General features: G+C 42.8%; 3 protein-coding genes and 2 long non-coding RNA genes across 5 annotated transcripts; 4 read left to right on the top strand and 1 right to left on the bottom strand.

The window, feature by feature from the left end:
• The first annotated feature begins 200 nt into the window (after nt 1–200).
• Nucleotides 201–1,142, top strand: LOC129766355 (uncharacterized). Its single transcript, XM_055766876.1, has one exon. The coding sequence runs from the start codon at nt 201–203 to the stop codon at nt 1,140–1,142; it is 942 nt and encodes a 313-aa protein (XP_055622851.1).
• Nucleotides 1,143–10,108: 8,966 nt separating this feature from the next.
• On the top strand, nt 10,109–12,472 carry LOC129766354 (uncharacterized). The gene is made up of 2 exons (XM_055766874.1): nt 10,109–11,039; nt 12,297–12,472. The coding sequence occupies exons 1-2, from the start codon at nt 10,109–10,111 to the stop codon at nt 12,470–12,472; spliced, it is 1,107 nt and encodes a 368-aa protein (XP_055622849.1).
• Nucleotides 12,473–15,839: 3,367 nt separating this feature from the next.
• Nucleotides 15,840–16,628, top strand: LOC129764666 (uncharacterized). The gene is made up of 3 exons (XR_008741189.1): nt 15,840–15,968; nt 16,029–16,137; nt 16,215–16,628. It is a non-coding gene; the product is annotated as an uncharacterized LOC129764666 (long non-coding RNA).
• LOC129764662 (tigger transposable element-derived protein 6-like) lies at nt 16,541–18,485 on the bottom strand. Its single transcript, XM_055763979.1, has 2 exons — nt 17,269–18,485; nt 16,541–17,210 (listed from the first exon to the last, which is right to left on the bottom strand). Exons 1-2 carry the CDS (start codon nt 17,297–17,299, stop codon nt 16,714–16,716), a joined length of 528 nt encoding a protein of 175 aa, XP_055619954.1. The 5' UTR covers nt 17,300–18,485; the 3' UTR covers nt 16,541–16,713.
• Nucleotides 18,486–19,088: 603 nt separating this feature from the next.
• Nucleotides 19,089–20,233, top strand: LOC129769447 (uncharacterized). The gene is made up of 3 exons (XR_008741881.1): nt 19,089–19,262; nt 19,322–19,759; nt 19,816–20,233. It is a non-coding gene; the product is annotated as an uncharacterized LOC129769447 (long non-coding RNA).
• The last annotated feature ends 3,192 nt before the right edge of the window (nt 20,234–23,425 follow it).

Below are 23,425 nucleotides of genomic sequence, written 5' to 3'. Positions count from 1 at the left end.
TACTGGACTGGAACGTAACCAGCGCATCTCATCAAAGGTAAAGTACACATTCCCTAAGATCCCATTCACCACAGCTATGGAGGAGGAAGAGCAGTTCAACGTTGACCCAAACCAAACTATTACAATGGAAACGCCAATACGAAACTCAAGTTGAAGCAGGCCATTCCCGGCCACATACTGAGCACACATTTGACCAAACCATGAGTCAAAGTACATCAAGAAATGATCATTTGCCGCGCCTGGAGTTGCCTCGATTCAGCGGGGCGGTTACAGAATGGATCGCGTTCAAAACGCGATTTGAAAGACGCATTGTCTCCCTCGTTGAGGATGCGGAAAGATATGCGTTTCTGAATAAATGTATGGAGCGGTTCGAGCCCGCTCGTAACATGTGTGAAGCGCTCGAAAACTCTGGCGTTTCTTTCGCGGAGGCATGGCAAAAGGTAGAAGAACGCTTCTACAAGAAAAGGATTGCATTCGAGGGACACATCCTCAAAACGCTAAAAATCAAGAAAGGGCAAAAACTCTTTTCAATAGGGATTCTCTCCCTAATAGACACGATCGATACTATGATCACAACAACAAGGCAAATAGCAGATGAGGACAATGCATCCCTTGCCTGCATCGCTAATGGACTGCTAGTGTGTATTGCAAAGGAAAGACTAGATGAGGTCACATTAGCAAAGATGGAGGAGAAACTAGATCTCCAAACAATATACACTTGGAAACAATTCAAAAGCGAACTAGAGAAACACGCAAATCAACTTGTGTGTCGCTCGTTAGGCGAAACGAGCAAATCAACAGTGCCGCCGAAAGCCATGTTGATTGCCGCGGCAAGCGCGAAATCGTCTGGAAACAATAAAACCACATTATATACCAATTGTACGATCTGCCAAAATTCAGAGCACAAGGCATACGCTTGCCCTGAATTTGAACCACTAACTCCGAAGCAACGGCTTGAAGTAGTGAAGCAAAGAAGCGTGTGTTTCAACTGTTTGCAGCGGGGACATGGCGTAGCGAATTGCAAGTCGGCTGCGCGCTGCAAGCAATACCAAAAGAAACACCACACAATGATTCACCTAGATCGGGAACCAGACCCCGATAAGCAATTGAAGGAACCTCAGCCTTCTACTAGTCGCGAATGACTAGCTACATCCTACGTGTTTTTGGCTACCGCAATGGTACGCCTTCAATCGAATGACCAACCCCCACAGCAATTAAGATGCTTATTAGACTCTGGGAGCCAGATCGAAGTAATAACAGAAGAAGCTTTCAATCGATTGAAAGCCCCATACACATATGAAGAAACCATTATAAATGGGGTTGGTGGTTTAATACAATCACACAAAAAGGTTAAAGTGTTGCTCACCTCTGAGAACACGAACTATGAGGAAGAGATAGAACTGATCGTCATTCCAGAAATACTGAGTGATCAGCCAACCACAAGTGTTCAAGCACATGAGGTGGACACGCCAGCTAAAATAGAACTGGCAGATCCACAATTCTACAAAAAGGACCCTATCGAGCTGCTCCTTGGAGCACGATTTTTCTATGATGTGATAGAGGCCGAGCAAGCAAGGATTGGAAGGGGACCTACCTTCCAAAAATCAAAACTAGGATGGCTAGCATGTGGAATGCTAGACCAAGTAGGCATCTTACAAGAGACGTGGATGCATACATCAACAAAGGTGAACGTCAAGCAACAAGATGAACTTTCGAGGCTATTCCAGAAATTCTGGCAGCTCGAAGACACAAACCAAAATGAAAATGAAGTTCCTCCACCACTCCATCGGGAGTTGGAGGAAGAATTCAGCTCAAGCACGCGGCTGAATACCGAAGGAAGATACATTGTCAAGATTCCATTCACGGAGGAATTCCGTGAGCTTGGCAACTCACGTGAACAAGCATACAGAAGATTAATGTCGCTAGAAAGGCGGCTTCAAGCAAATGATACCCTGCGAGGTGAATACAACAAGTTCATGCAGGAGTACATTGAACTGGGACACATGGTCCCCGTATGCAAGCATAAAGAGAAGAACGTGGTTTACTATATACCCTACTCATGCGTAGTTAAACCAGATTCAAGCACGACAAAATTGAGAGTAAAGGGTGTGTCACATCAAATTGCATCACGGAAAAAACGCTGTAGAAATTTAATTTTTAGGAATTATATCTTCAGCTTTCGCTTATAATCAGATAAGAGTGTATAGATCACGTTGGCCATGCTTCACTGTCAATTTTTCGTAAATTTGGAAAAATGTCGTCGAACGAAAAAGAGCGTCGTGAATTAATCCTGTGCACTCATTTCGAGAATCCGGAGTTGTCACATCGGGACATCGGTAAGATGCTGGGAATCGTCCAATCCACGGTCAGCAGAGTACTAAAACGATACTTCGAGAACCTAACCATCGACCGGAAGGTGAAGAACGGCAAAAATGGATGCTCCGTCAGTGAAAAAGATCACAAGCGCGTAGTTAAGCAGTTTAGACGTGATCCGAGAAGTTCGGTCCGGGATATCGCCAATAAGCTGAATTTGTCAAGTTTATTCGTCCAGCGGACCAAGCAGCGGGAGGGCCTGCGTACATACAAGGTTCAGAAGGCTCCTAACCGCGACGAAAGGAAAAACATGGTGGGGAAGACGCGAGCCCGGAAGCTGTACACCGAAATGCTGACGAAGCCGCATTGCCTGGTAATGGACGACGAAACCTACGTCAAAGCGGACTTTCGTCAGCTGCCGGGCCTGTTGTTCTTCTTCGCAGACGACAAATTCAGCGTTCCGGAGGAGATTCGCAAGCAGAAACTATCCAAGTTTGCCAAAAAGTACATGGTGTGGCAAGCGATCTGCTCTTGCGGAAAGCGGAGCGCCCCCTTCGTGATGACCGGCACGGTAAACGGGCAGGTTTACCTTAAGGAGTGCCTACAGAAGCGCTTACTACCACTATTGAAGCAGCACGAGGGCCCGATCATCTTCTGGCCGGATCTCGCTTCGTGCCACTATTCAAAGGACGTGTTGGAGTGGTACGAAGCCAACGGGGTCACCTTCGTGCGAAAGGAAATGAACCCGCCCAACGCGCCGGAGCTTCGCCCAATAGAGAAATATTGGGCGATTATGAAGCAAGCGGACTTCAAGAGAAAATGGATTTCTGTTCAATAAAAACTACAACCTGACGTTGTACAGAACCTTATGGACGGGATAAAGAGGAAGGTGCGAGCATACGGGCTTGGGCTCGAAGTATGAATAAAAAGAAAATGCCAAAAGTTGTTTAATAGTTTTTATTTTACTGTCTAAAATTTTCAAAAGGATCGGTCTACTGGGTGAATTTCTACAGCGTTTTTTCCGTGATGCAATTTGATGTGACACACCCTTTAGTATTTGACGCCAGCGCCAAAACCACAACTGGAAAATCCCTCAACGACATTCAGGCAGTAGGGCCTGTAATCCAAAGAGATCAGTTCGATCTCGCCATTGAGTTCCGCGGAGACGACGTAGTATTAAGCGCGGATATAGCCAAAATGTATCGCCAAGTATTAATTGAGGAGAGTCAATCTTGGGTTCAATGCATATTGTACAGATTTAATACAAATAAAGAAGTACGCACTTACCGATTACTTACCGTAACATATGGAGAAGCATCCTCATCATATTTAGCCTGTAGAGCTCTACACGAAGTTGGTGAAGAAATCAAAAATAAAAATCCAAAGATATCAAGCATAATACAGAGATGTTTCTATGTAGACAACCTGATGGTGGGAGCAGCTACCATAGATGAACTCAAGGAAATTAAAGAAGGCGTCACAAGCGCATTAACCAAGAAGGCGTCACAAGCGCATTCGCAAGTGGGCATCAAACCGAAAAGAGCTTTTAGAAGGAATTCCAATCGACGAGTTGGAACAAACCATTCAGATAGGTGACCGAGAGACGATCAAAACACTAGGCATCAATTGGGCGCCTAGAAACGATACATTTTCATTCAAGGTAGAGCAAAGCTTTGAAAAGCCTTACATTCATAGGGTGCCATCAAGGGCAGAAGAAGGCCATCAGCCGCCTTCAACGCAACATAGGGTGCCACCAAGGGCACAAGAAGGCCATCAGCCGCCTTCAACGCAACATAGGGTGCCACCAAGGGCACAAGAAGGCCATCAGCCGCCTTCAACGCAACATAGGGTGCCACCAAGGGCACAAGAAGGCCATCAGCCGCCTTCAACGCAACATAGAGTGCCACCAAGGGCACAAGAAGGCCATCAGCCGCCTTCAACGCAACATAGGGTGCCACCAAGGGCACAAGATGGCCATCAGCCGCCTTCAACGCAACATAAGGTGCCACCAAGGGCACAAGAAGGCCATCAGCCGCCTTCAACGCAACATAGGGTGCCACCAAGGGCACAAAAGGCCATCAGCAGCCTTCAACGCAATTCATGGGGAGCACATGGGCTCCCACGAATGATAAGTTCACATTCAAGACGGAAGAAAACCATCGGTTAACTTCAACACAAGCAATCACTAAGAGGAAGCTAGCATCAGAGATACTAAAGTTATATGATCCTTTGGGCTTAATCCAGCCAATCATCATAGCAGCAAAGATCTTGTTTCAGTTTCAGAAAGAAATGTCAGTCGCATGACACAAATTGAAAAGAGACTTGCCAAAGTTAAGCATTGTAGAATTTCCCGGCAAACGCTCCCAAGCAATCCATACTACTTAGAATTGCACGGGTTTTGCGACGCTTCAACCAAAGCATATGGTGCGTGCATATACCTATCACACACAAGCAAAGAAGGCAACCATAGCACACACCTACTGTGCTCTAAATCCAGAGTGGCTCCCATAAAAGAAACGTCATTACCACGTCTGGAATTAAACGCAGCTGTGTTACTAGCCGAACTCGCTCAAAGAGTCAAGAACGTTTTCGAACACCGAATAAATTCAGAACACTATTGGAGTGATTCTACTGTGACATTAACCTGGATCAAAGGCTCACCAGAACGATGGAAACAATATGTAAGAAACCGAGTCGTGAAGATTTGTGAGTATACTAAGCCTAGCCAGTGGCAGCACGTTACATCAGAAGAAAATCCTGCAGACATGATTTCAAGAGGCGTATCTGTAAGAGCCTTCATCGATTCCAGGCAATGGTTTTGGATGCATGGTCCAAAATATCTAGAAGAAAGGCAAACCTGGCCTGATCTAGATCACAACTATAAAACAGAGGAAGAAGTCAAAAGAGTAAAAGTAATTAGTGTCATGCAGGCGACGCCAGCCGAAGATCATCTGTATCAATACAAGTATCATAACCACTCAATGAAGACACAAAGACACTTCGCGTGGCTGAGCAGAGCCGCACGCAATTTCGCAAGCAAATCAAAGACCCTCGCTGAAAGAGGAATTATACACCAAGCTGATGATGGCCCTCTCACCACTGAAGAGCTAAAACGAGGCACGTCGCTAATTGTGCTAGACCAGTCTAGATTCAACCTCGGAAGTATAAACTTCATTTTATCCGAAATCCATGTTGGGGTCTTGCCCGACATTAGTGATTCAACAACATTTAGTTTTAATCAAAAACATTGGTGACCCCGACGTGATTCCACTCGTCCCGCGCGCGATGCGAGTGGAAACCAAAAAGTGTTATGTGTTGCTCCCACCGGGGGGTGCGAATTAAGCGAAAAAGCGCTGCGTGTTTCTACCGAATCGTGAACATTTTCGTGCGATGATTTTTACGACTTTCGACGTGGATTGTCACAACAAAGAGTGCGTCAATCAACTTAGTTTGACTTTTGGCGATGGGGCTCCATAAAAAACCACTGTGTATCGTTGGTGTGGTGAAATCAATCGTGGTCGTGTGAGGGTCGTCCAGGGTCGACTGTGGTGCCAGAGAACATCGGTGCTGTACACGAAGTGATTTAGCGGGATCGTCATGTGACCTGGGATTGAGGCATCTCTAAGCATTGGTTCCGCCAGCATGGATGCGGTTTTACATGAACACTTAGTTGTGCGAAAGTTGTGTTCACGTTGGATCCCACATAATTTGACAGTCGCTCAAAAAAAGGGCTCGTGTCGATTGGAATAAATGCTTTGAAAGTTGGTTTGGGCGCATGCAAAAGTGTATCGATCATCGTGTGACCCTCGTACACAGAGATTAATCGATACCGTAGATTCGATTCATGATGTACTGGACTGGAACGTAACCAGCGCATCTCATCAAAGGTAAAGTACACATTCCCTAAGATCCCATTCACCACAGCTATGGAGGAGGAAGAGCAGCTCAACGTTGACCCAAACCAAACTATTACAATGGAAACGCCAATACGAAACTCAAGTTGAAGCAGGCCATTCCCGGCCACATACTGAGCACACATTTGACCAAACCATGAGTCAAAGTACATCAAGAAATGATCATTTGCCGCGCCTGGAGTTGCCTCGATTCAGCGGGGCGGTTACAGAATGGATCGCGTTCAAAACGCGATTTGAAAGACGCATTGTCTCCCTCGTTGAGGATGCGGAAAGATATGCGTTTCTGAATAAATGTATGGAGCGGTTCGAGCCCGCTCGTAACATGTGTGAAGCGCTCGAAAACTCTGGCGTTTCTTTTGGCGGAGGCATGGCAAAAGGTAGAAGAACGCTTCTACAAGAAGAGGATTGCATTCGAGGGACACATCCTCAAAACGCTAAAAATCAAGAAAGGGCAAAAACCCTCGTCAATAGGGATTCTCTCCCTAATAGACACGATCGATACTATGATCACAACAACAAGGCAAATAGCAGATGAGGACAATGCATCCCTTGCCTGCATCGCTAATGGACTGCTAGTGTGTATTGCAAAGGAAAGACTAGATGAGGTCACATTAGCAAAGATGGAGGAGAAACTAGATCTCCAAACAATATACACTTGGAAACAATTCAAAAGCGAACTAGAGAAACACGCAAATCAACTTGTGTGTCGCTCGTTAGGCGAAACGAGCAAATCAACAGTGCCGCCGAAAGCCATGTTGATTGCCGCGGCAAGCGCGAAATCGTCTGGAAACAATAAAACCACATTATATACCAATTGTACGATCTGCCAAAATTCAGAGCACAAGGCATACGCTTGCCCTGAATTTGAACCACTAACTCCGAAGCAACGGCTTGAAGTAGTGAAGCAAAGAAGCGTGTGTTTCAACTGTTTGCAGCGGGGACATGGCGTAGCGAATTGCAAGTCGGCTGCGCGCTGCAAGCAATACCAAAAGAAACACCACACAATGATTCACCTAGATCGGGAACCAGACCCCGATAAGCAATTGAAGGAACCTCAGCCTTCTACTAGTCGCGAATGACTAGCTACATCCTACGTGTTTTTGGCTACCGCAATGGTACGCCTTCAATCGAATGACCAACCCCCACAGCAATTAAGATGCTTATTAGACTCTGGGAGCCAGATCGAAGTAATAACAGAAGAAGCTTTCAATCGATTGAAAGCCCCATACACATATGAAGAAACCATTATAAATGGGGTTGGTGGTTTAATACAATCACACAAAAAGGTTAAAGTGTTGCTCACCTCTGAGAACACGAACTATGAGGAAGAGATAGAACTGATCGTCATTCCAGAAATACTGAGTGATCAGCCAACCACAAGTTTTCAAGCACATGAGGTGGACACGCCAGCTAAAATAGAACTGGCAGGTCCACAATTCTACAAAAAGGACCCTATCGAGCTGCTCCTTGGAGCACGATTTTTCTATGATGTGATAGAGGCCGAGCAAGCAAGGATTGGAAGGGGACCTACCTTCCAAAAATCAAAACTAGGATGGCTAGCATGTGGAATGCTAGACCAAGTAGGCATCTTACAAGAGACGTGGATGCATACATCAACAAAGGTGAACGTCAAGCAACAAGATGAACTTTCGAGGCTATTCCGGAAATTCTGGCAGCTCGAAGACACAAACCAAAATGAAAATGAAGTTCCTCCACCACTCCATCGGGAGTTGGAGGGAGAATTCAGCTCAAGCACGCGGCTGAATACCGAAGGAAGATACATTGTCAAGATTCCATTCACGGAGGAATTCCGTGAGCTTGGCAACTCACGTGAACAAGCATACAGAAGATTAATGTCGCTAGAAAGGCGGCTTCAAGCAAATGATACCCTGCGAGGTGAATACAACAAGTTCATGCAGGAGTACATTGAACTGGGACACATGGTCCCCGTATGCAAGCATAAAGAGAAGAACGTGGTTTACTATATACCCTACTCATGCGTAGTTAAACCAGATTCAAGCACGACAAAATTGAGAGTAAAGGGTGTGTCACATCAAATTGCATCACGGAAAAAACGCTGTAGAAATTTAATTTTTAGGAATTATATCTTCAGCTTTCGCTTATAATCAGATAAAAGTGTATAGATCACGTTGGTCATGCTTCACTGTCAATTTTTCGTAAATTTGGAAAAATGTCGTCGAACGAAATAGAGCGTCGTGAATTAATCCTGTGCACTCATTTCGAGAATCCGGAGTTGTCACATCGGGACATCGGTAAGATGCTGGGAATCGTCCAATTCACGGTCAGCAGAGTACTAAAACGATACTTCGAGAACCTAACCATCGACCGGTGAAGAACGGCAAAAATGGATGCTCCGTCAGTGAAAAAGATCACAAGCGCGTAGTTAAGCAGTTTAGACGTGATCCGAGAAGTTCGGTCCGGGATGTCGCCAATAAGCTGAATTTGTCAAGTTTATTCGTCCAGCGGACCAAGCAGCGGGAGGGCCTGCGTACATACAAGGTTCAGAAGGCTCCTAACTGCGACGAAAGGAAAAACATGGTGGGGAAAACGCGAGCCCGGAAGCTGTACACCGAAATGCTGACGAATGCTTTGAAAGTTGGTTTGGGCGCATGCAAAAGTGTATCGATCATCGTGTGACCCTCGTACACAGAGATTAATCGATACCGTAGATTCGATTCATGATGTACTGGACTGGAACGTAACCAGCGCATCTCATCAAAGGTAAAGTACACATTCCCTAAGATCCCATTCACCACAGCTATGGAGGAGGAAGAGCAGCTCAACGTTGACCCAAACCAAACTATTACAATGGAAACGCCAATACGAAACTCAAGTTGAAGCAGGCCATTCCCGGCCACATACTGAGCACACATTTGACCAAACCATGAGTCAAAGTACATCAAGAAATGATCATTTGCCGCGCCTGGAGTTGCCTCGATTCAGCGGGGCGGTTACAGAATGGATCGCGTTCAAAACGCGATTTGAAAGACGCATTGTCTCCCTCGTTGAGGATGCGGAAAGATATGCGTTTCTGAATAAATGTATGGAGCGGTTCGAGCCCGCTCGTAACATGTGTGAAGCGCTCGAAAACTCTGGCGTTTCTTTTGGCGGAGGCATGGCAAAAGGTAGAAGAACGCTTCTACAAGAAGAGGATTGCATTCGAGGGACACATCCTCAAAACGCTAAAAATCAAGAAAGGGCAAAAACCCTCGTCAATAGGGATTCTCTCCCTAATAGACACGATCGATACTATGATCACAACAACAAGGCAAATAGCAGATGAGGACAATGCATCCCTTGCCTGCATCGCTAATGGACTGCTAGTGTGTATTGCAAAGGAAAGACTAGATGAGGTCACATTAGCAAAGATGGAGGAGAAACTAGATCTCCAAACAATATACACTTGGAAACAATTCAAAAGCGAACTAGAGAAACACGCAAATCAACTTGTGTGTCGCTCGTTAGGCGAAACGAGCAAATCAACAGTGCCGCCGAAAGCCATGTTGATTGCCGCGGCAAGCGCGAAATCGTCTGGAAACAATAAAACCACATTATATACCAATTGTACGATCTGCCAAAATTCAGAGCACAAGGCATACGCTTGCCCTGAATTTGAACCACTAACTCCGAAGCAACGGCTTGAAGTAGTGAAGCAAAGAAGCGTGTGTTTCAACTGTTTGCAGCGGGGACATGGCGTAGCGAATTGCAAGTCGGCTGCGCGCTGCAAGCAATACCAAAAGAAACACCACACAATGATTCACCTAGATCGGGAACCAGACCCCGATAAGCAATTGAAGGAACCTCAGCCTTCTACTAGTCGCGAATGACTAGCTACATCCTACGTGTTTTTGGCTACCGCAATGGTACGCCTTCAATCGAATGACCAACCCCCACAGCAATTAAGATGCTTATTAGACTCTGGGAGCCAGATCGAAGTAATAACAGAAGAAGCTTTCAATCGATTGAAAGCCCCATACATATATGAAGAAACCATTATAAATGGGGTTGGTGGTTTAATACAATCACACAAAAAGGTTAAAGTGTTGCTCACCTCTGAGAACACGAACTATGAGGAAGAGATAGAACTGATCGTCATTCCAGAAATACTGAGTGATCAGCCAACCACAAGTTTTCAAGCACATGAGGTGGACACGCCAGCTAAAATAGAACTGGCAGGTCCACAATTCTACAAAAAGGACCCTATCGAGCTGCTCCTTGGAGCACGATTTTTCTATGATGTGATAGAGGCCGAGCAAGCAAGGATTGGAAGGGGACCTACCTTCCAAAAATCAAAACTAGGATGGCTAGCATGTGGAATGCTAGACCAAGTAGGCATCTTACAAGAGACGTGGATGCATACATCAACAAAGGTGAACGTCAAGCAACAAGATGAACTTTCGAGGCTATTCCAGAAATTCTGGCAGCTCGAAGACACAAACCAAAATGAAAATGAAGTTCCTCCACCACTCCATCGGGAGTTGGAGGGAGAATTCAGCTCAAGCACGCGGCTGAATACCGAAGGAAGATACATTGTCAAGATTCCATTCACGGAGGAATTCCGTGAGCTTGGCAACTCACGTGAACAAGCATACAGAAGATTAATGTCGCTAGAAAGGCGGCTTCAAGCAAATGATACCCTGCGAGGTGAATACAACAAGTTCATGCAGGAGTACATTGAACTGGGACACATGGTCCCCGTATGCAAGCATAAAGAGAAGAACGTGGTTTACTATATACCCTACTCATGCGTAGTTAAACCAGATTCAAGCACGACAAAATTGAGAGTAAAGGGTGTGTCACATCAAATTGCATCACGGAAAAAACGCTGTAGAAATTTAATTTTTAGGAATTATATCTTCAGCTTTCGCTTATAATCAGATAAAAGTGTATAGATCACGTTGGTCATGCTTCACTGTCAATTTTTCGTAAATTTGGAAAAATGTCGTCGAACGAAATAGAGCGTCGTGAATTAATCCTGTGCACTCATTTCGAGAATCCGGAGTTGTCACATCGGGACATCGGTAAGATGCTGGGAATCGTCCAATTCACGGTCAGCAGAGTACTAAAACGATACTTCGAGAACCTAACCATCGACCGGTGAAGAACGGCAAAAATGGATGCTCCGTCAGTGAAAAAGATCACAAGCGCGTAGTTAAGCAGTTTAGACGTGATCCGAGAAGTTCGGTCCGGGATGTCGCCAATAAGCTGAATTTGTCAAGTTTATTCGTCCAGCGGACCAAGCAGCGGGAGGGCCTGCGTACATACAAGGTTCAGAAGGCTCCTAACTGCGACGAAAGGAAAAACATGGTGGGGAAAACGCGAGCCCGGAAGCTGTACACCGAAATGCTGACGAAGCCGCATTGCCTGGTAATGGACGACGAAACCTACGTCAAAGCGGACTTTCGTCAGCTGCCGGGCCTGTTGTTCTTCTTCGCAGACGACAAATTCAGCGTTCCGGAGGAGATTCGCAAGCAGCAACTATCCAAGTTTGCCAAAACGTACATGGTGTGCCAAGCGATCTGCTCTTGCGGAAAGCGGAGCGCCCCCTTCGTGATGACCGGCACGGTAAACGGGCAGGTTTACCTTAAGGAGTGCCTACAGAAGCGCTTACTACCACTATTGAAGCAGCACGAGGGCCCGACCATCTTCTGGCCGGATCTCGCTTCGTGCCACTATTCAAAGGACGTGTTGGAGTGGTACGAAGCCAACAGGGTCACCTTCGTGCCAAAGGAAATGAACCCGCCCAACGCGCCGGAGCTTCGCCCAATAGAGAAATATTGGGCGATTATGAAGCAGGCGGACTTCAAGAGAAAATGGATTTCTGTTCAATAAAAACTACAACCTGACGTTGTACAGAACCTTATGGACAGGATAAAGAGGAAGGTGCGAGCATACGGGCTTGGGCTCGAAGTATGAATAAAAAGAAAATGCCAAAAGTTGTTTAATAGTTTTTATTTTACTGTCTAAAATTTTCAAAAGGATCGGTCTACTGGGTGAATTTCTACAGCGTTTTTTCCGTGATGCAATTTGATGTGACAAACCCTTTAGTATTTGACGCCAGCGCCAAAACCACAACTGGAAAATCCCTCAACGACATTCAGGCAGTAGGGCCTGTAATCCAAAGAGATCAGTTCGATCTCGCCATTGAGTTCCGCGGAGACGACGTAGTATTAAGCGCGGATATAGCCAAAATGTATCGCCAAGTATTAATTGAGGAGAGTTAATCTTGGGTTCAATGCATATTGTACAGATTTAATACAAATGAAGAAGTACGCACTTACCGATTACTTACCGTAACATATGGAGAAGCATCCTCATCATATTTAGCCTGTAGAGCTCTACACGAAGTTGGTGAAGAAATCAAAAATAAAAATCCAAAGATATCAAGCATAATACAGAGATGTTTCTATGTAGACAACCTGATGGTGGGAGCAGCTACCATAGATGAACTCAAGGAAATTAAAGAAGGCGTCACAAGCGCATTAACCAAGAAGGCGTCACAAGCGCATTCGCAAGTGGGCATCAAACCGAAAAGAGCTTTTAGAAGGAATTCCAATCGACGAGTTGGAACAAACCATTCAGATAGGTGACCGAGAGACGATCAAAACACTAGGCATCAATTGGGCGCCTAGAAACGATACATTTTCATTCAAGGTAGAGCAAAGCTTTGAAGAGCCTTACATTCATAGGGTGCCATCAAGGGCAGAAGAAGGCCATCAGCCGCCTTCAACGCAACATAGGGTGCCACCAAGGGCACAAGAAGGCCATCAGCCGCCTTCAACGCAACATAGGGTGCCACCAAGGGCACAAGAAGGCCATCAACCGCAACATAGGGCCTTCAAAGCAACATAGGGTGCCACCAAGGGCACAAGAAGGCCATCAGCCGCAACATAGGGCCTTCAACGCAACATAGGGTGCTACCAAGGGCACAAGAAGGCCATCAGCCGCCTTCAACGCAACATAGGGTGCCACCAAGGGCACAAGAAGGCCATCAGCCGCCTTCAACGCAACAAAGGGTGCCACCAAGGGCACAAGAAGGCCATCAGCCGCCTTCAACGCAACATAGGGTGCCACCAAGGGCACAAGACGGCCATCAGCCGCCTTCAACGCAACATAGGGTGCCACCAAGGGCACAAGAAGGCCATCAGCAGCCTTCAACGCAATTCATGGGGAGCACATGGGCTCCCACGAACGATAAGTTCATATTCAAGACGGAAGAAAACCATCGGTTAACTTCAACACAAGCAATCACTAAGAGGAAGCTAGCATCAGAGATACTAAAGTTATATGATCCTTTGGGCTTAATCCAGCCAATCATCATAGCAGCAAAGATCTTGTTTCAGCAATTGTGGAAATACAAATTGGACTGGGACGATCACATACCAGAAGAAATGTCAGTCGCATGACACAAATTGAAAAGAGACTGGCCAAAGTTAAGCATTGTAGAATTTCCCAGGCAAGCGCTCCCAAGCAAACCATACTACTTAGAATTGCATGGGTTTTGCGACGCTTCAACCAAAGCATATGGTGCGTGCATATACCTATCACACACAAGCAAAGAAGGCAACCATAGCACACACCTACTGTGCTCTAAATCCAGAGTGGCTCCCATAAAAGAAACGTCATTACCACGTCTGGAATTAAACGCAGCTGTGTTACTAGCCGAACTCGCTCAAAGAGTCAAGAACGTTTTCGAGCACCGAATAAATTCAGAACACTATTGGAGTAATTCTACTGTGACATTAACCTGGATCAAAGGCTCACCAGAACGATGGAAACAATATGTAAGAAACCGAGTCGTGAAGATTTGTGAGTATACTAAGCCTAGCCAGTGGCAGCACGTTACATCAGAAGAAAATCCTGCAGACATGATTTCAAGAGGCGTATCTGTAAGAGCCTTCATCGATTCCAGGCAATGGTTTTGGATGCATGGTCCAAAATATCTAGAAGAAAGGCAAACCTGGCCTGATCTAGATCACAACTATAAAACAGAGGAAGAAGTCAAAAGAGTAAAAGTAATTAGTGTCATGCAGGCGACGCCAGCCGAAGATCATCTGTATCAATACAAGTATCATAACCACTCAATGAAGACACAAAGACACTTCGCGTGGCTGAGCAGAGCCGCACGCAATTTCGCAAGCAAATCAAAGACCCTCGCTGAAAGAGGAATTATACACCAAGCTGATGATGGCCCTCTCACCACTGAAGAGCTAGAACGAGGCACGTCGCTAATTGTGCTATCCATGCAACGATCCATGTACCCAAACGAATGGAACGCGTTAAGTAAAAATAGTACAGTGGATCAAAAAGGTCAATTTCAACATTTAGTTCTGACAATGAAAGATGGGATAATTCATGTAACAGGTCGCTTAAGTCAAGCCAATATATTACCCAGCTGCAAGGAGCCAATGCTCATCCCGAGTAAACATCCACTTACAAGAACGTTGATACAGCATATACACGAGAAAAGATTTCATGCTGGTATTGAAATCGTCATAGCAGAATTCAAGCAAAGGTTTTGGATGAGAAACTTACGAAAAATCACACAAGGAGTTTTGAGTAAATGTATAATATGTGCCAAAAACAGACCGAGGCAGCTACCGCAACGGATGGGTCAGTTGCCATCTACCAGAGTGAACCCCTCACCTACTTTCACATACACTGGAGTAGACCTATGTGGTCCATTTGAAGTTCTATTGAACAATAAATCTCGAATTAAAACGTCAGCTTACGTCTGCATATTTGTGTGTTTTGCAACAAAGGCCGTTCATTTAGAAGTACAGTAATTTACATTTAATGCGACATTTTTTTAATTGGACATACCTGTAATGCGACACGTTTAATTGGACATGTTTACGTCTAATTGGACAGAGGTGAATCCGTACTGACAGTGGTTAGTGTCGACGTCTGGTGGCGACTTTCAATTTGGGACAAAACTCGATAGTGTAATCTACATCAGATTAGAAGGCACGAAGCCAGTTTTGAAATAATAAAATTTGAATGAAAATTTGTACACCATGTTAATTAATCACTTGAAACACGTACTTTTGATTCTTATTTAATCGATTGTCTATACACTTCTGATATTTTGACTGAAGCCTTTCATTATATATAATATAAAATTGTTCTCAAACACGATTTTCGTATGAGGTTTTTTTTACCCCATGTAAAAAAAGTGTATTTCATTTAAATAGAATACTAATTTGATACAAATAAGTTAATTTTTATTCATAATTTTAATTTTGAAAACGTGTTCATTCCGCCTGAAAATTAATTACTATCTTGGACGCTCCCAAAATCATGAAACGAAGCTCAGTGCCGTCAACGCGAATATCAACAAACACAGCACAAACGAAAAACAGAATGTGAAAAACAAGTTAGAACCAGACAAGAAAAACATCAAAATGGACTCAGAATAACATTTTGATAAATCGTGGTGAGAGTGTTCTACAAGTGGCTGACGAAACGGGCCTTCCACGGTCGACAGTTTACGGAATCGAGAAGCAAGAAATAGCATTGCGGTATTGCAAGGCGCAACTAAACTATCCCCTGATTTCGAGATAATAATAGGAAATATAAAGGTAGAGAAACCAGATGCCGAAATCGACACAACTATCGTTAAGGAAGAATATGATGTGAAACTTAAAATTACGAATGCAATCACTCAGCCCATGGCGCCGAAGAAATTAACCAAGAACATTCATAAACTTATCAAAAAAGGTTTAGATGGATATTTTAATGTTATTTCCGCATGTTCTTATCTATATTAATTAATTGCAGCATCAAAACACATTAGCATTATTTACGATATGGATTAAAGGATGTTCAAGTGCGTCCGCGGAATAATGAAACAGGGAAAGCAATGTGTATATTGTGTGTTGAAATGGAGGTTGCAATTTATAAAAAAAGTTGAATAAAGTCAAATATCTAATCGGAAGTCTCTAATTCGCATCTCAATTTTTACAGGATTGTCATTTTCGCTGCAGAAAAGTGGAAATCATGTGTCACTTGCCATCTGTTTGTGAGAAACGCAATATCCCATATTGCTATACGCCGAGTCGGAAGACTTGGGAGCAGCAGTGGGTGTGAAATGAGGCACAGTCGCAATACTAATCCGAGAGCAGCCCGATTATCAGGAACAGTTCGATAAACTAAAAGTGAAGAATCAATGCCGTCAACACGAATATACCATTGTGCGAGTTTTTACAACACGATAAATTTTTAGGAGTATTTTCAACCATTTTTCCAATCAAAACAATTTATGGTGTTACAATCAATCATTTTGTATTTTTGTTATCATGCCATATACTTAATTAAAATTCACTATTGTTATTCGTCAAGAAGGCGAATAATTTCATTTTCATATTCGTTTTTTCATTTTTCGGCTTCCACTAATTTACGGTCATCGCCAACAGCAATAAGAACATTTTTGAGTACATCCATGATGCTGATAGCCTACTTATCATCATTGCGTTTTTCGGATTGACTGCTCCAAGAGTACATATAACCGAAGTACTAAGATCACCCTCAGCATTTTCGTTAGCATCGCAATCTTGCTCTTCATGGTCGGCCTCGAAAAAGTCACCACCAGAGGCTTGGCCAATTGCTCGTCGGTATATATTTGCGCTACATCTATGTTGTCTGAGTTGCTTAGCCACTCTTGAACTTCTTCTTCGGTCAGTTCGTAGTTTGGATCAACGAGTTGCACTACTTTAGAAAGCAACACGCGGGGGTCACTTGTTGGTGAAGAAATTGTGAAATCCTTGAACGAGTTATAGTTTTGATCTTGACTTAAGAGATTGCGCCAACAGTTAGCAATCGTTTCTGGAGTTACAGTGGCCCACGCATCAGTCGCTAGTTGAATAGCATCATAAAGGCTAAATGATTTGATAACTTCTGTAACTGGGCGATCGCTGTCAGTTTCTAACAGAACACGGCGCAGAAAATTCGATTTATAGATAACTAAAAAATAAAAATAATATTCACTAACTTGGACTCGAAAATGTAATGACATTATTACCCTTAAAAGCATTGATGATTCCTTGATCCATAGGCTGAAGAAAGCTTGTCACATTTGGAGGAAGAAAGATCACCTGAATTTCTGCATCATCCACTTGAAACTTATCTTTACTGCAATGTGCGGTGCAATTATCTAGAATTAGAAGCGCATTAGTCGGTCTATTCTGTGCAGCTGCCTTCCGTTTGATCTCAGGAACGAAAACGGAGCAGGACCAATCAGTAAACGTCGCACTAGTTTGCCACGCTTTCTTATTTGAAAAATAGTGTATCCCATCAGGCACGCCTTGCGTTTTAAAGCACCTAGGATTTGATGCGCGGCCAAGCACTTGTAATGGTAATTTGTGGCTACCACTTGCATTGCTGCAAGGTGTAATTGTCAGTCTCTCCTTCAACGACTTGCGTCCGGGTGCAGTTTTTTCGCTAGAACTAACCAATGACTTTGTAGGCAAGGCTTTCACAGACTATGTTCTTATCTTTGATGGTGAGGACATTATACTTTCGTCTCTTGTATTTCACTGGACGGTCATTTTGATCAGGCTTGCTGTTAGCTTCGCTGACGGTGATTTGTTCTAAAGCAATAGAACAGCTCGAATGAATGTTGGCCGGTAGTAGATCTTCTAAATGTTCATCTAAATATTCTCCTTGCATGTATCCTTCACCAATGTCTACGAAAATTGAGTCCATTTTGCTGTTTTTCTTTTCTGGTTCTAACTTGTTTTTCACATTCTGTTTGTCGTTTGTGCTGTGTTTGTTGATATTCGCGTTGACGGCACTGAGCTTTGTTCCACGATTTCGGGAGCGTCGAAGATAGTAAATAATTTTCAGGCGGAATGAACACGTATTCAAAATTACAATTATGAATAAAAGTTAACCTATCCGTATCGAATTAGCATTCTATTTAAATAAAATACACTTTTTTTTACAGGTGGTGAAAATATCTCATACGAAAATTGTGTTTGAAGACAATTTCAATTTTAATGAAAAGTTTCAGTCAAAATATCAGAAATGTATGGACAAACGGTTAAATAAGAGTAAAAAATACGTGTTTCAAGTAATTAAATAACATAATGTAGAAATTTTCATTCAAATTTTAACATTTTAAAACTGCATTCGTGCCTTCTAATCTAATAGAGATTATACTATCTAGTTCGGAGCCCGAATTGAAAGTCGCCACCAGACGTCGACACTGACCACTGTCAGCGTGAATGTCCAATTACAGGTCACAATCTCTTCTAATGCGACACTGAGTGGTGCCTCGACATGTCGCATTAAATGTAAATTACTGTAGTAGAAAACCAATCCACACTGAGAGGAAAATTTAGTAAATATGACGAATTTTTTGGTACATGTTACCAATTCTCTAGTCATTTTCTACCCTACTAATCATTGGTACATCCCACAATCCAATCGACGAAAAAAACATCGACCTAACAACGACCGTAACGCTGTTACCTATTCACGATGACGACGATTAGGTATCGACATCTGGATACGGCATTAGTTTGTGTGAGGCAAACTATTCTCTATCATATTAGTCGGCCCGAATCAGTTTATATTTGCTAAAATTTGTATGAAATTTTTTTCTTGGTATAATTTTTTCTACTTAAAGTACGTTGTCATGACCCTAATTTGAATTATTTTCTATAGACGTTCAGATATTCTCAAAAAAACTTGTCATTATAATATAAAATTATCTCAAAACATATTTTTTTATGATGTTTTTTCACCACTTGCAGGCAATGGTGATTTTCACTTACATAGAGTACTAATTTGATTATGGAAAAATCATGTTCATTCATAATTTTCATTTTAAAAGTGTATTCATTCCTTCTGCAAATCCATACTGTCATGCCTATTCCCCAATATCGTCAACGCGGATAGTTCGTTAGTCGAAAATACTGAATAATTAAACAAACCAAATGGCATCACTGGTGGTTCTTTTTTCCACTCCGCTAAATTGTCATCTCAAACAAAAACAAATGGATCATACAACTGGTGAGTATGAAATATATTTCGGCTTTTTAATTATTATTTATTTTATCTTGTCTTATCAGCTATGAATACATTCGACTCGTTCGCTTCCATCAATCGGTAAGTGAGAAAGATGATTTCTCCCATCAGCACAGTGCGGATTTCCACTTTTATCACAGCAGCCAACAACATCCGTTTTCCTGCAGCAGTAACCTCCAACCCCTGTTGGCAATGTCGGGGGACAGCATTAACAGCAGCAGCAGCAGAATTTGACCATGGTATGGTATTGCGAAGAACTTTTCCCATTAGAGGTTCCGTGCTTCGCGCACATTCAAAAATCCTCTTCAGACACGAAAACTCAACGACAAGGAGGTATTTATCAACTTGCTCAGCTGAATTACCACCCCGGAGGAACCCGAATGCACTGATTCCGTAGTATAGTAGAATGAAAATAGGCGAGGTTAGCGAACGTAGTCGCATGATATTTTAATGTTCGCATTTTTATCCGGATCATACAACTGGTGAGTAGGGAATTCATTTCTGCTTTTCACTTACTAATAATTTTATTTTGTTTCAGCTATGAATACATCCGACTCAATCAATCGGCAAGTGAGAAAGATGATTTCCCTCATCACCACATTGCTTATTTCCACTTCTGTCACACCAGCCAACAGCATCAGCTTTCCCGCAGCAGTATCCTTTAAGTCCAGGGTGCTATTCCGGGGAATAGCATCAACAGCAACAGCAGCAGGACCTGGCCATCGATAGTATTTCGAGCAATTTTCCCCATCGGAGATCCCGTGCTTCACGCACATTGAAGAATCCTCTTCAGCCACATATCTGTGTCATCAAGGGCAAGGAGGTATTCATCAATGTACTCAGTCGGATTTGAATCGTCTATCCAGACAACCCGGATGCACCGATTCCATTATATACCTTATTTTTATTATACATGGTTTTTTATTATTTTTCTTCAATAAAATGATTAAAATCGATCAATGTATTTCCTTTTCATTTTCAATAACAAACCAATACAAACAAGCGGCAAGCAGTGCTGGAAGCAGCGCTGCAAGCAGGTCGACGCCTTGCACATGTTGGCGAAAAAGTGGCGTCAAGTTGTTCGATGAATGCATATGAAAGGTCGATAACTCGATTGCAAGGTGGCAGCATTTGAGGTCGATTGTTGACATTTCATCGACCCGATCTTGGCAGGCAAAACGGAATGTGGGATGTTACAAAAAAAGAATGGTAGGCACATATGTCAAACAAACTACAAATTGTTGGTCCAACATTGGTGCAATAACAGTGAAAATTTTGCTTCATATTTGTGAGAGATAATCATCAGGGATAATGACAATATTTTTTAATAATTATTTTTAATTTAAAAAATTGTATTTGATTGCGTTTAATTCTACTTACTTAGAATCTTACTTAGAATACATTATACTAATAACTTATTCTATAAACAACATCAATAATTCTCGTTGGAATCATTCTATAAACTGCGTACAAGAGGCAAATTTCAATCGCAGTCTCAACCACCTCAATTTGATGAGCATTTCCAAAGCAAGTTCCCGTTCCTCTTCCTGCTGCATCGCTCTGATTTGTATTAGCTGTTTAGCAGCTGATTAGCAGAGTGACGGTAGAATTAGCACGTTTCATCCGTATTTTGTTCTCTCGTGTCCCTATGAAGAAAAGAAATACATATGTTAATGATATTAAATATGCAATAAATTATGCATGCTCACCTTAAGTTTTTTACGGTCGATGATGTGTTGAAGAAAGATTCCAATCTTAGCGACAAACTCGCCGTTACCTTCAATCCCATAGCTTGGATGGTTTTTGGTAAACAAGTATTACGAGTCTGGGATCATGACAGCTGTAAAGACAAGGAAAAAGATCAATAGTGTTGTAATGTATAGAATATAACTGATGTTTATCCTTGGCGGGAATATGAAAATAGTTTCCCGATCGAGGTGACTGATGTAATGATGTAAAAAAACGAATACTTATCTCCGATTTGTTTATGATGAATAATTGTACTGCATATAATTTTAAGGCCAACTAAAAAAGAAATAAAAGGTATTAGGTCAATTATGTTAATATGGATTAAAATTTCTTGTGATATTTTCCCCGCCGAAAATATGAAAACAAATTCTCGGGGGAGATGAATACATAATTGAATTCAATAAAAACAAAGTGCTTACCTCCGAATCGCTTCGTCTCCAAAAGACAAAAGACAAAGTGCGCACATCACAGTTGTTAGGTATGACAATAAAAACAAACTTACTAATGGTATGAAGTAAAATATACGAATTCCTGGTAGGAACATTCATTGCGTCTGACATCCTTTTTACGCAATTTTAGTAATATTTACAAAAAATGTGTATATTTTACCAATGTTTTTGCTACTAAAGATTTGGTAGCTGCTTTTACTAAACTATTTCTCCAGTGCACGAGCGCGTTCATCGGAGCGCTATTGCGATTTGTGTCAGTAAGAGGTACGCCAAAAACAATATATTCAGACAATGGAAGGAACTTTATAGGAGCTCACACAATTAAGAAGAAAATACAACAATAAGGCTGAGCAAGACAAAATCATAAATTTAGCGGGAGAAAGGGAATCAGATTTTCCTTTATTGCTCCCAGGAGTCCCAACTTCGGTGGATTATGGGAATCCAACATAAAAACAGCAATACGACTGTTCAAAGGAGCGGTTAGAGGAGCCCAATTCAATATTCTAGAACTACAAACAGTATTTTACCAAATAGCAGCCATTATGAAGACCGCTAACAGCAGTACTAACTGAACCAGGAACATTTGAAGCGCTAACGCCAGGTCATTTCCTCATATGAAGACCCATGACAGCAATACCGATACCAACATTAGAAGACACAGATCCAACTCTTCAAACAAGATGGAAGAGAGTACAATACCAAACAGAACAGTTTTGGAACCGTTGGAGAACTGAGTATCTCCACACTCTACGTGACTACGCGAAGTGGACCAAAATCAATCCCAACGTTCAAGTGGGACAAGTAGTATTAATTGGCGATGATAATATACCAGTGGCAAAGTGGCCTATCGCAATCATAACAGATGTTTTAAAAGGTCCTGACGACATTGTCAGAGTGGCCACAGTCAGGACTTCGTCCGGCATATACAAGAGAAACGTAAGGCTTTTAGCCCCACTACCGATTACAAATAACGATGAATTGCAAACTCAAAATGATACGAATAAGGAAGAAGAACCATTACAACCTGCACCCGACGAAAGTTTGAAGGACAATCACATCATACAAGAAGAAATTGAAGATGATCCTCCGCCACAAGCACCACGAGTAGTTTGGGACGGCAGACTACGCCCTCGTCCCAAAGGGGGGAGAAAATGGAAGTTCTCACCCTCGGAATGGGTAACGACCCTGTGAATCAATAGCCTACGTAGGCATTTTGCTGACAACTAAGAAATAATGTCCACACGATGGAGACCTGCATCAGCGATTATCGGCCCTCCGAGGCGTAATAAAACGCACTACAATGTATGGAACAGAGCGAGTTCCAAGAAATCATCCGTAATCTAAACACACAACAATGTTCGGCAGTGACAAAGTTGAAAATTCAATCACCATGCACGATGTTGCGTCCTATTCTGTGGACGGCGCATTTATCGTGGCGATAATAATCGCCATCATCATCTACCATTGGCGGAGGAACGCCAAGCGACTACAACAACTGGAAGGGGCGCAAGGGAGAAACCGCCTGGACCATGCGAGCGCTGTTTGAGCGGACGGCGCGGGCCACCCATGCAGAGGAGCACATTTTGTGCTTACCAAGCACCAAGCATCAAATGCACACGAAGGCAAGAAAATCCAGACCATGCCAAACTCTGTAAATTTAAGAAATAAAATAGACCTGTCTAGATTCAACCTCGGAAGTATAAACTTCATTTTATCCGAAATCCATGTTGGGCTCTTGCCCGACATTAGTGATTCTACAACATTTAGTTTTGATCAAAAACACATGTGCTTTTCTGACAGTAAATTGTACAGGAAATCATTCAGAATTGGCGAAAGTCCACGATTATGAAGTTTCTCTGAGAGAATTTCCATGGAAACTGAATCAAATGCCCCTTTGATATTGAAGAAAACGGAAGCCATTTGTTCTTTGCGAGCAAATGCGATTTGGAT

This window comes from Toxorhynchites rutilus, chromosome 2, assembly GCF_029784135.1.
Source record: "Toxorhynchites rutilus septentrionalis strain SRP chromosome 2, ASM2978413v1, whole genome shotgun sequence".
NCBI classification, from domain to species: Eukaryota; Metazoa; Arthropoda; class Insecta; order Diptera; family Culicidae; genus Toxorhynchites; species Toxorhynchites rutilus.
Note: the sequence above shows the minus strand (reverse complement) of the source record. Positions and strands in the feature narration are given on the sequence as shown.

Excerpts from the sequence above, each read along its gene's own strand:
- LOC129764662 (XM_055763979.1), bottom strand. The coding sequence starts at position 17,299 with ATGGATCAAGGAATCATCAATGCTTTTAAGG. Across the intron at positions 17,211-17,268 it reads AATCATCAATGCTTTTAAGG|TTATCTATAAATCGAATTTT; the intron begins GTAATAATGTCA and ends TTTATTTTTTAG.
- LOC129766355 (XM_055766876.1), top strand. The coding sequence starts at position 201 with ATGAGTCAAAGTACATCAAGAAATGATCATTTGCCGCGCCTGGAGTTG.
- LOC129766354 (XM_055766874.1), top strand. The coding sequence starts at position 10,109 with ATGGTACGCCTTCAATCGAATGACCAACCCCCACAGCAATTAAGATGC. Across the intron at positions 11,040-12,296 it reads GACAAAATTGAGAGTAAAGG|TATTTGACGCCAGCGCCAAA; the intron begins GTGTGTCACATC and ends CAAACCCTTTAG.